Raw genomic sequence first — 12,682 nt, 5'->3', positions numbered from 1 at the left:
ATCCACCACTGCCAGCCTACGAGATCCAAATAATAGACCATCCCACTACTCTTCTCCTGTCACCTAGAAAGGGGACATTACAAAATCCCCATGCATACCACCAAGAACAAGGATGTTACTGCCTGTAACTTGATAACAATTCTGATCTGATCTGATCAATGGTGATGTCACTAGATGCTTTTGATTCCTTACCTTTATATCTCTCAATTTGAGGGAGAGGTCGCACCTCTTCATCATGTATGCCCTTCGGCAAGAGACATACCCTTTCACCATTAGCACCCTTTGAAAGAGTGCAACTCTTCATTATTTCTACCCTTTGAAAGGGACACAGCCTTTTGTAATCAGATCTGAACTTATTATTTAAATCAGATCTGCACTTGGCATTTCCAAATTATCCCCCCTCTCAAATTAGGTTCTCTTCTCCCTTTTATATCTCATTGAGGGAGTCACAACTTTTCCTTTCATGTCTTTTGACTCTTCGTTAACTTAATTAATTTTTAATTAATCATATTTAATTATATTATTTTATATTTTAATTTAATTTTTAATGTTTTAATTTTATTATTAAATTATATTTCGAAGTGGGGATATTACAGTTGGTGCTTCTTAAAGGAGAGATTGGTGTCTCTGACTAAGTTGATGCTTAGCAATAGGGGTTGGTGCCTACAAATTGTGGGGATTGGTGTCTCCGATGGGTTGGTGTTTACAAATTCTACAAGTAGGGGTCGGTGCCTCTAGTAGGTTGGTGCCTACAAACATTGTAAAAGAAGAAATATAAAAGAATTAATTTGCCGTGTTTTTTCCCATTAGGGTTTCCACGTATATCTTGTGTTCTATTTGTGATGGTTGGTAGTAAAATTTTATTAATATACTGATTCACCCCCCCCCCCCCCCTCCTCAGTATATTTGAGGGCTCTTCAAGACCATGTAAGTTTATATTTTTCCTAAGAAAATTTATTCTCCATCATTCAGTGTTAGCTATGCATTTTAGTTTGAGTAATACTTTTGGATAGATTATGTGATTAATTAAGGAAAATGGATAATAATTCAAGTTGTCTTACACCCACGGCTAAGAGGCTTAGTGACCCAAACCTCTTTTGACCTCAAGTACTCATTGTCAAACCATATTATCTGATCTCTATCATATTATCCTTAAGAATGTATACCAGAATGATTGCAGATAACACTTTACCATTTCATTCTTCTATACTCCGCTCCATGGCACCCATTCTGGCGCTGACTATTGAGTGAATGTGATTTAGCTTTATATCCTTCAATTTACTCTCTTTATAGCTCCCATGCTTAGTGATCTCTTCAGAAGAGCGATTTTTCACTAGAAAAGGAGACTCCGACTAAGTCAAAAATCAATCTATTTCTTTAACATTTTGTATGCAAATTCTTCTCAGCATCCCAAACTAGTCTCAACCTTGAGACCACCTAAGTCTCTCACCAAAGGCAAAGCTTTGTGTGTTTGCATGTTTTTAGAAACCTCTATATCGTTTTTTTTCATGAGCCAAGTTGATATTCCTTTAGTCTATAATCTGCTTACTTCTTTGAAGTTTGGTTACCAGCCATCCTTAAATCTCACATGTACTCCCATAGGCATGCATTGTTGCTAAGCCTTCTATTTTGTTAATCATGCAATAAGGAGTAGACTGCGACTATATTCTTATCTCCCTTCCTACTTCGGTCTTTTCATGTTTCATCCAATTCATTTGTTGTTCGCTATCGTTTGATCTTATCTTCACATCACACGAAGCATTTTTTATTTAATACATGCCTTTCCTCCACTCTGCACACCAATCAATTAAAGCAGAATCGACTTTAATATGATGCAGTTTCATGTTGAACTTGAAGGGTTCCAAGATGTTATTGCATACAGCTAAACCCGTTATTTTGCTCTCCCATCCTTGATCTTAGCCATTTGTTGATTATTCTAACTTGTAGGTTTCCCATTTTATCCTATCTTGCATAACGTTGACTGAGTAAAAAATAAGTAATAATTGATAGGCGTCCAAACTTTCAATTTACTATATATATATATATATATATATATATATATCTTCCCAAATCTATAAAGCAGCAGTTTGTCTCACACTTAACCTATGTGATTGGTTCCCACATCTCGACTTGTCGAACAATTATTAGACTATTTTCTTGAAAATAGAAACATTCTTTATGTTGACCAGTCTGTGTTCAATTCCATAAACGAGTTCCCCTTAAGTAGATTTGTCATTTATATTAATTTTTTCCTTTAAATACTAAACTTGATATAGACTAATAACAGCATTTTTATCTATGTTCTTTGAAGATGAATAGATAATTATGGTATATTCTTATTAAGATCTTCCATTTTGAATAGGTTTTTAGGAAATATGTAATAATATTTGACTCTTTTAAAGGCTTAGTATCTAAAATTCATGAAGTTGAAAGATTTATATAATAAAAATTTCAATATTTTGTAAAGGTAGGTATAACCTACCTTGATGATACTATAATTAAAATTTCCATGCAAAGCTAGACCCAAGAATATTTATTTTCACATCATGTCAAGTTTGGGAGTTAAATCTATTGGTTATATTATAAAATCACAAGGATAAAAGTTTAGTGAGGATATGTAAAGTTCCTTAGCAATGAGTACCATAGAGAGAGTTTGATTAGCCAATGGTAATTTACAACTAATCATCTTTGTAGAAATGTTAGTATTTATATGTCAAATAATCCTGTTCTTTATAGCTTTTGATAGGCATACGTAGTGAAATAAGGGAAGAAAGGCATGGTAGAACATAAATTTATTACTTGCAATTATTATCTCTTGAATGCCACCCTTGAGGAAATAAAATTTGTTATATTTATAGGATTGATTACCTATAATTCTAGCATTGGATGACAAAAACCAAAAAGGTAAACTAAGGAGTATAGTAGACATATGCCCATTTGGGAATATATTTTGATCATTGTTAATAACAAAGCTCATCTTAATAATTTGAAGAATTTCAGTTTTCAACAACCAAGGAATTGTCTTATGCTTACATATGCATTGTATGCATATGTGCGCTTATGTTAGCTTCTATATGTTTGATTTAAAGATGAGTTGAATTTTGAAGTTACTAGATATGAAATGATCTCTTTTAAAGAATTTCAGGTACTTAATTGTTATTATCAGAATGATGTTCGTGAACTAATTTCCATGTGTAAATCATCAATTAGAAATGCATGGATGCATTCATGTGTTTTTCTCTACATTTGAGATGACTTGTGTTATGGTCAACTCTTGGAATAAAAGTGATTGGGATGGAAATGAAATCTTTGAAATGATGTCAGATAGATGAGTAATTTTGTTACTCATGTCTGGTTATGTATGATTAGTGCATCTTGAGGATTCAATGATTGCTTTATGTGTTTTTGGACGGTGCTGAATGTGGAGGAATAGAGAAGGATAGATTATCACCCTATATCTATCTATCGGCAAACAACTTAAAAGATCCTTTGGCCAAAGCTTTGTTTCATCAATATAATATTAATCCATGCTGCTATTTTTGATTGGTGTTTCATTACTTGCCACCATATCATGATTATTTTATGTTACCATTAGATTGTAGATGTATAATGTTGCATAGATTCCATTTCTCCCACCCATTTCGGATTGCTAGGCATCCTCGTGCAAAGTCAGGTATTCTTCATGTTAGGAAGAATTCTAGGGGAGTGTAATACTTCATGGTTGGGTGGAAAAGCGCTCTGACAATGTTCTGACCGAATGTGCTCGAGGGAGATAGATGCTACAACTTCTTGTCAATATGGTCATCAGCTATGTACCTTTATGTACTCTTTGTATTCGACCTTTGGGTGCCTTGTAAAGAGATTTGTTTCCCTGTGATTTTCCTAGTCAGTTTTGTCAAAATGAAATTTCATGTCTCTAATCTTATATATTTGAGCGAATTGATTTAATGTATGCTTAATTATGTGTGTGATTAAGTGTATTTATTTAATTTAATATTTTAATAATATGGAGGTCCCTACATACAATTTCATACAAAAGTTTTTGGTGATTTCCTATTTTCAAAAATTTAATCGATTTTTCTTAGCAGAATTTCCCGAGTATAATTTCTGCATTTTTTTGGCATAATTCCTTTAAAAAATCCATCGGTTTCTAATTCTGGAAGTTTGTCGGTGAATTTTTGTGTGAAATCATGACCTCTAGTTGTAGAAAACTGCACCATTTTGTGCAGAAATTGCACCATCAAATTTTATAAGAATTCTGTGACTGATTTTTTCAAGAAATCGCACCATTTTCGTCTACAAATCATTTGAAAACCACTTTTTTTTTGGAAGAATCGTGCCCTTCTTTTTCTCTCGAAATTACAACCTGTTTACTCACAAAATTGCACCATTTATGCATTTTCTAAAATGATGCAAGGTGTTTTTTTTTGGAGATTTTAGGCAACCGACATTATGACCAATTTTTTGACGATTTTTCATCAATCGTGAGGGTTTTTTCCTCTTTTCTACTTGCAACCAGCTATTTTGACGATGGCTAGGGATTTAGCTAACCATTCCAAATTTTTCAAATATTTTTTTTGGCAATTTTTTTACAAAAATTGTGGGTACAATAGTGGCTAGGTCACAAGCCGTTTTGGATTTTTTTGGGCCGAAATTTCTAGAATTGTTCTGCAGATTTTTGACATTTTTTTAATAAAATCATGGCTTTTTTCTGCCAAGTTGGAATTTTTGACAATGGCGTTGACTGAGATTTGATCTACAAGTCTAACAGCAATGAGTTTTTTTGTTTTCCATGATTTTGTATTACGAGAGGGATGGCTTCATTACCCAGCATCAAGTTGGAAGGCAATGAGAGCTTCACTAACAAGAATTATAACACCTAGAAACAATGAATTCTCACAATCTTCTAGTGCAAGTGTCTTGACAAGATCATCCTTCATACTAAAACTCGACCAACGGTTGCAAGTAAAGACCACAACAAGTATGATGAGTGTAATCGTAAGTCATTATGCTCATTCAATTACCTGATACAAATGAAATGCTTCCAAAGGTTCCTTCAGGAAAAACCTTTACAAAAATTTGGAAACACCTACAAAATTTGCACGAGACGTCAAATAAAGGTAAGGCCTTCTTCCAAAAAAATATGTTGTTCTCGAACATGATGAACAAGAAGGTGTCCTTGTAGGAATATTTGGTGGAAATCAAGAAAATTCACAATCAATTTGCAGCTATTGGTTGCAATATGGAAGAAGAAGAAGAAGATATGGCAGTTATTACATTGAAGAGCTTGCCATGAACATATGAGCATTTCATAGAAACATTCAACATCACATGTCCTAAAATTTGACAGTTTATGCAAGACTCACTTGTAGCAATACAGATAGAAGCAGTCTGGTAGTAGCAACGATTCACAGAGTTGGAACAAGCCCCTGAAGGCAAGGACAAGGACAAAGGCAAGTGGCCTTAGAAGCATATGTGAGCTACTTGCAGCCTTAAAAATTCACGACTATGCATCAAGTTTTATTTTATGGTTCAGCAGTGATTCTCTGTGCAAATGGAAATGGTATGAAGAGATGCACTCTTGTTTCAAAGTTACCACAACATACCATGTCGCAGAAAGGTCAATGTCATCCTTTATAGTGGATTAGTAATAATCCATCTTAAAACTCTGATCCTTGGTCCATATCTTTGCCTTCCATTCAGCATTCCAAGTTACAGCATCCCCAATGGAGTAGGTGACATCTCAAACTTGAAAACTTGCAAGGGGCATCCCTTTTTTTCAGGATTGGATGATCTACTTCATTTGGAGAACAAAAATTTAGAAGCGTAACATTTTAAGGAAAACAACGATAAAAACCCCTACAAACCTAAAAGGGGAAGGATTGTCATTGCAAATCAAGCACATTGTAATTTTATTTAAATTTCAGCTGCTTTTCATAAGTTATTTTAATAACCATCCCACCACCATCCCAAAAATTAAGGAGAGTTTTTGCCATCCTGGAAACTTGAAGAAACACCTATTCTATTGTTTAGATCAGCCTAAGTAATGAAATAAATTTTCATGATGGCTTCAAATTTCTAAGTGAAGGCACTTGCAGTGCACTTCCAATTACCCCTTATCCCCAATGCAAAATGTCAAAAGCAGATGAGAATGGCAGTGTGCATGATGCTAATTCTTGCTTCAGTGATTTTAAAGTAGGCTGTATATTGGTATGATATATGCAGGACCATTTAAATATCTCGAAACTCCACGGCTTTTCCTATATAAAAGTTTGGCATTACCATATACAGAATTCAGATATAATCCCAGCATATGATGTATCCTTGTGTAAATAGGTTGAATATATTATAAATCATGAATTGATGAGAGTTTATGAATGCTGGCAAAATCCCTTGTAAAAATGCATTCTTACCATGACAAAAAAATTGTATAAGTAATCCCTAATATTTTGTAGCCTGCATCTTATATTTGCCAAGATTATTTAGCGAGCTAATGATAAAGAATGCAGAAAAGTTTGCTAGGATATTTCATTAATATTATTTTCTGAACGATGAGAAGCCATGTCCTGGTATCTAGTCAATATTTGTTTGGTGGACCAATAAGTAAAGAGTCAAGGTCATAAAACAACAGCCCAAGTGCAATAACCATAAAACAGATGGCAAAAGAGATTGTCAATGATATAAATTCAGAAACGAAACAGCCAAATCATGCTGTGCTATTGTGTTTACCATAAGCATATAATATGATGACATTCTTTATTTAGGCTCCAATAAAATAATTCTGAATACAAACAGAAAAATGAGTGCTTGAATATTATTTTAATAATCATTATATGATTATATATGGTGAGTATTATCATCATTCTTTATAATAGTTCAAGTGATACTGAACAGGGGAGTCTTCTCCCATTGGATTGGCAGTGGTTGATATGGTCGAATGGAGAAACATATATATTAAAATCTGGGTGGTGCTATTGTGTCAATCTCTTTCAGAAAGGGACCCTGTGCAAGCTGTATATTTGAAAAATCTACCTGTCTCCAACAAGGTGCACTATGTAGATAGAAAGTGTATGATCTCAATGAATTGCTTCTAAATGGGAAATAATAAATATGTACAGTGCAAATGCATGGACTCAAATGTAATGAGTTTTAAAAAAACAGCATTATAGGGGAATCAACACATTTATTTGAACTCTGGACTTTTCGTTCATCAATCTTATCAAACTTAGAGCCTCTCAATTACCTGCTCTCTGTTCCTGTCAACACCTTTGGCGTTTTCGGCATAGTCAACACGTAACTGGCGACCGTTAACCTCATAGCCTTGGAGATTCCTGCGAGCACTAGCTGCTGTCTCTTCATCTCTATACTCACAAAAGCCATAACCTTTTGGCTTTCCAGTTTCTCTATCAACCACCAACCTGAAACACAGAAACTCTTAAACAGGATTAAACAAACTTACTAACTAAAACATGGCAAAAGGATATATGCATAAAAAATATGTAAGATAAATGTAAAAACAAATGGCATTTCTCCAGCTTCATCTTTAACTATTTGGAAGTTGTCTTTTTCTTAAACTACAATAGTATGCTTCCAAGGATTATACCTAGTACTAATATGCCAATCATAGCATTATTTGAAAAACTAAGCCAAAATATTCTGTACGATAAAAACATGAAACACAAACAGCTTTTTGATATAATAACTTCAATATTTTAAGAATTTTCAGTTCCCAGAGACAATTGTTGAGTTTGATTCTGAATGCTCGTGTCTTTTCATGTAACCATGTCAAAGTCTAGCTACTATACATAGTATATTGGATAAATTTATTATTGTTAATTTAGGCTATGGTGGATTCTCAAGTTAAGTAAATTGATGAGGATATTTGATACAAAATCACTTTATTACACCCCAATAAGTAGACCAAACAAAAAATATCTTCTATAGTATATCTCACCAAAAACATTCTATCAAAAAATATTATATTTTATTATCATTCTACCTAGCTAGTGAGATCTTTACAATCATTCTTTGCAATAAACTAACCAAACATCTACAAACTAGTTCTCTCTTATAGACCATAATCACCAAACAATAATGTCAAGTTCATCTCTCCATGAAAAGAGGATTTTCTAGCTATGCCATATAATAATTTTATAATTTTGTTCCTTTTAGTGGAAAGATTTACCATTCTAGCTGTCCCTGTGTAGTAAAGATATGGTTGTTAGGGTCTTATAGCTTTAACTAAAAATAACTATTTTTAAGCATGTTTTTGTTAGTTTCTAAATCCTCTTTGAGTTATAATCCTTCCATAATTAATTTCATAGCATGCATTTCATACAGACCCATCATTTTGCCAACACATTTGATGATCCCCAAATTTTGACCCAAAACTCTGCCGTTCAATACATTTGCTTCCAAATGACCATTTAAAAGTAGACATTCTAAACATGGCCTCATTATCACAAACAACAAAATGCATAATCAATCAAAACATTGAGTGTAATATAGGTAAGTTAGAGAAAAAAATCAGCTAGGTAGTCAACTGAAGCATGTGATTGCAATAAACGTTCTTGAACTAATATTGCATGTCAAGTATGTAATTTGCATCCTTTTTGGTATCTTTGATGTAACCAATTCTCATTGCTATTTACTCGCAAGAGTGACCTTTAATGCTTAATTCCTCATCTGGTTCATGTCACTATTGTCTCTCTTTTCCTAGACTGACAGGCACAAATTAGAATACTAATACATCCACTATTTTGGGTGACATCTAGAATTCCTTGTCTATTACATTCATATTATAATTCCCTGCTCTAATGCCATGTTATAAAAACTAATAGAACACAAAATGTTATTGTTCTATTAAATATCAAGATAATAAGTGTGATGAGGTTCATCTCCTTATATAGAGTTAAGAGGATAAAACCGAATAAACATGGCATGACTCATCCTAAATGCTAAAAATATGAAACTAAAAATAGTAAGCTCACTTACATCATTAAGGTGACTTTATTACAAAAGTAAGCCTTATCTTCTAATAATCATTTAATATTGTTCTTATAGCCCTTTTTAAGGCTTAATGCACTAAAAGTAACATAAAGCATATCAAATTAAAAACACCTTGAACCGTGAATTTGTCATTCTTCAAAAGCTTGACTTTGAATACAAACCATACACTAGGTAGAACTCCATCAAGCTGCCTCAAACCCTCGTAAAGATGTAGCAAGCTGAATTACCAAGTTTTTGGATTACAACCTACCTAAGTTCTCAGATCACTAATCTCTCAAACCATTAGACAACAACCCATGCTGAGCTACACTTAGAGCTCCATCAAGTTGTCTCGTGACCTTGGTAAGGGTATGACTCCCAAGATCCACAAACTCCCAAGCTAACTGATCAACCTTCCACAACAAGTTGGACATGTCTACATTGTCTTCCTACCTATCTTCAAACTACTAGACATCTTAAACTGTGTGCAAATCATCATCAATCTTGGCATAATAATCTTTCTCGTCTTTCCTGTCAATGCATCTAGAGGATCTTCAACATGGCGAAAAAGTGTGTTTGCATCAAAATCCCTGTAGCATTCTTCATCAAAATCAAGTGTAGCTACTCCCATCAAGTGACACATTAATGGATACAAACTCTTTGAAACCAAACATTCTTGGTAAAACATTGGTCAAAGCAGCCCACTTTTTGTTAATACTGTGATGTCCCCAAACAAGACTCCATCAAGTATTGTTAATATTGAGAAAGCTCCTTGTATTATCTTTAGAAATGAGGATGCATATAAAGGATAAACTAAAGCAGTAATAATTAATAAGGCAAAATTACATATATACTAATCGGCCTGTTTATGAATAAGTTAAAGATGATGACCATGTTTGGAGGCATATAATATAACCATCACGAGGAAAGCTCCATGTATGTAGCAATCACTAAATTACTTGAATCATGATCAATAAGCATCGAGGAAATTGTTATTAATAAATATATAGACAGTAACTATAAAGAATAGTGACCATAATGAAGACTCATAGAAAGAACGACCTTCTTAAGGAGAGATGTTTAGGAAGACGAGATTCATTAATGTGATTAATCTCTTATGTTTATATTAAAACACGAAGGTGGTGGCTTGATCAATAAAGATAGCAATGATAATAGTTTTGATGCAGCAACGAATTCTTTAATTGGAGACTTCCTTAATGGACAGCTGAATTCATTAAGAAGCTATCAGACTTTCACGTTAATCACCGAACCATTTATTTAAAACAGAAATTATTATTACGAGCAAGAATTGGAGAAAAAGGCAATGACTTAATTATAGACCCTGGAAGTGACTTTATGAGCAGCAGATAGAAATCACCATCGATCAGATTAGATCAGAACTGTTATTAAGTTATAGGCAGTAACATCCTTGTTCTCGGTGGTATGCATGGGGATATGCTTAATATGGGAAGCCTGATAATGTTGTTATGCAGAATTTAGTAGTATGTCATATTCCTACCATAACAGCAATATTCACACCATCACTAAATAAATTAAGGAACGCCTACACAAAGAAATCAACTATCAAGTCCCTTGATATAGTCACTCAGAATTATATTGAACGAAATCAATTTAAACAAGGGCCATCTCATTTTAAGTAAGTGTCTTATTAAGGAGGCATCGCGGAGTTAAAATTAAAATAAAATCAACAGTTCACTTATGCTGGACGACTCCTTTTATCATGGTGCTCAAGACAAATTTATGCCTAATGTGGTCGACTTCCTTTGAAGTCTCTCTGCATAATGAAAAAAAAAAGAAATATTGGCGGACTTCTTTTAAGTTTTAACGGTTATGAAAGACAAAATAAATTTGTATTTACATATTCATACAGGCCGACCACCTTTCGCCAATACTTATACATACGTTAATTTGATCACCCAAGTTAGTGGGTGGGGAAGGATTAATATACAACTATGAAAAGGTAATATGCAATGATTATGTTTGATAGAAGGCAGAAAACACTATCAGGAATTGATTGATATTAAAAAAGAGGCAGCGATTTACTAACGATAAAAGAGTGATTTATTTTTAGTAGTCATTATTACAACAGGAGCGACTAAGGGATTACATAATGAGATTTGTTTGGTTAAATGAAAGGTTATTGAATGGTACAATCAGCATATGAAGAGATACAATTTGAATAAGAAAAGTTGTTATGAGATAACAAAGAGGTGCTATCTTGGTTAGAGACATGTCCATACGTAAAGGATGCCTCCAATTGAGAAGATATAAAAAGTGGATAAATGTGGGTTTGAAAAGGGAGGTGGAAGATAAGCATGGAGAAGAACCTTCAGATTCAGATATAAATATATTAACCAGCAACCTAGATATCTATCTAAATAGGGTGGGCAGATGTAAAGACTTCTTAATAGAATCATCACACATTAAGTGAAGAAATAAAAGAGAAGAAAATATTTCTGAAGCGTAAATCTGCAGTTAGCCAGTTAAAGGGAAGAATTCATTTTTATTTATGATATTCCCATTGTGGAGTGTTCAAGGAACAGCAAGGAGTTATACCTACAAGTAGAGGGAAGTTGATATTATATCAGATATGGCTTCTTAAATATAGTTTGCATGCTCATAAGGAATTATAATCAGGAAAAGAAAGCCAATCGAAGACCTTTTAATCTGTCACATAAAAGCAGATATATATTTTTTTATATTGCATGATTTGAGAATAATAAATCAGGAGTAACACTTTCAGATCTGCAGACATCATGGATCCTATCAGTCTTAGCATCTCTTCCATTGTCAAAACAGCGAACATTATCAAGATAAGTTCTATCCTCCGAGCTATTTTTAGAATTTTAAGCTAGATGTTATAATGAAATGTATTTAGTTTTTTATAAAATTATATTTATTAATAAATTACAACTCTCACCTTAAGTTAGAATTGATGTCCCAGAATTAAATTAAGGTAAAAACCAAACGGGGACATTACAGTATGCAACTGCCCTACATTGTCAAGACTCAAGAACTAAATCTTGGCCTCCTTTTGCCACAAGTCCAATGTGGCCTAATCAAACAAAAAAATGTTTAGTCCCTTGTCAAACCCTAGAACATGTTTCCAACACTCACAAATTTTGGAATGAAGACCTAGAAAATAAATTGATTCAAAAACCTTTTAATGATCCTACCATATTCTTGCACAATAAACTTAGCAAATAATACCTACAAAATCCTTCCACAAATAGTCTTCGTCTTAATATGCAAAATACTTTCTTTGAATATGAAAAAAAGGGGTTCCAAAAGAACCTAAAAAATGAGGAAGAAACCCTAGACATAAACCATGAAGATCAAAGATAATAGCCCTAGTTTAAAAATCTCAGTTGCCACCACTTCAATATTCAAACCTACTACAGAAAATACAAGACATGGAATGATTACCAAGATATTCAATATTAAAACAAGAAGCAAAAGTCTCCTTAAATTTGAGTTACAAAAGATCTATCCCTAAAGGATAAGATCAACAACTAATAAAAAACAGGATAAGAGCTTATCTCAAAGGAAAAAAAAATTCCTAAAGACTTAATTGACCATTATAAACTAAATACTACAATATTAATTTAATACCCTCCCTTAAAGGTGGTCAATCTACTAACAATGGTAAGCTTATACCAAAATTTTACAAATA

The 12,682-nt window shown here is 33.3% G+C and overlaps 1 protein-coding gene across 1 annotated transcript in view; it reads right to left on the bottom strand.

Annotated features, from left to right (window-relative positions):
• LOC131067637 (cleavage stimulating factor 64) overlaps nucleotides 1–12,682 on the bottom strand; it is an 87,596-nt gene that overhangs the window by 34,325 nt on the left and 40,589 nt on the right. Inside the window, exon 3 of the mRNA XM_058002730.2 lies at nucleotides 7,244–7,418. Coding sequence (XP_057858713.1) covers nucleotides 7,244–7,418 — 175 coding nt within the window. The remainder of the gene's footprint in view (nucleotides 1–7,243; nucleotides 7,419–12,682) is intronic.

Source organism: Cryptomeria japonica, chromosome 5 (genome assembly GCF_030272615.1).
Source record: "Cryptomeria japonica chromosome 5, Sugi_1.0, whole genome shotgun sequence".
Lineage (NCBI taxonomy): Eukaryota > Viridiplantae > Streptophyta > Pinopsida > Cupressales > Cupressaceae > Cryptomeria > Cryptomeria japonica.
Note: the sequence above shows the minus strand (reverse complement) of the source record. Positions and strands in the feature narration are given on the sequence as shown.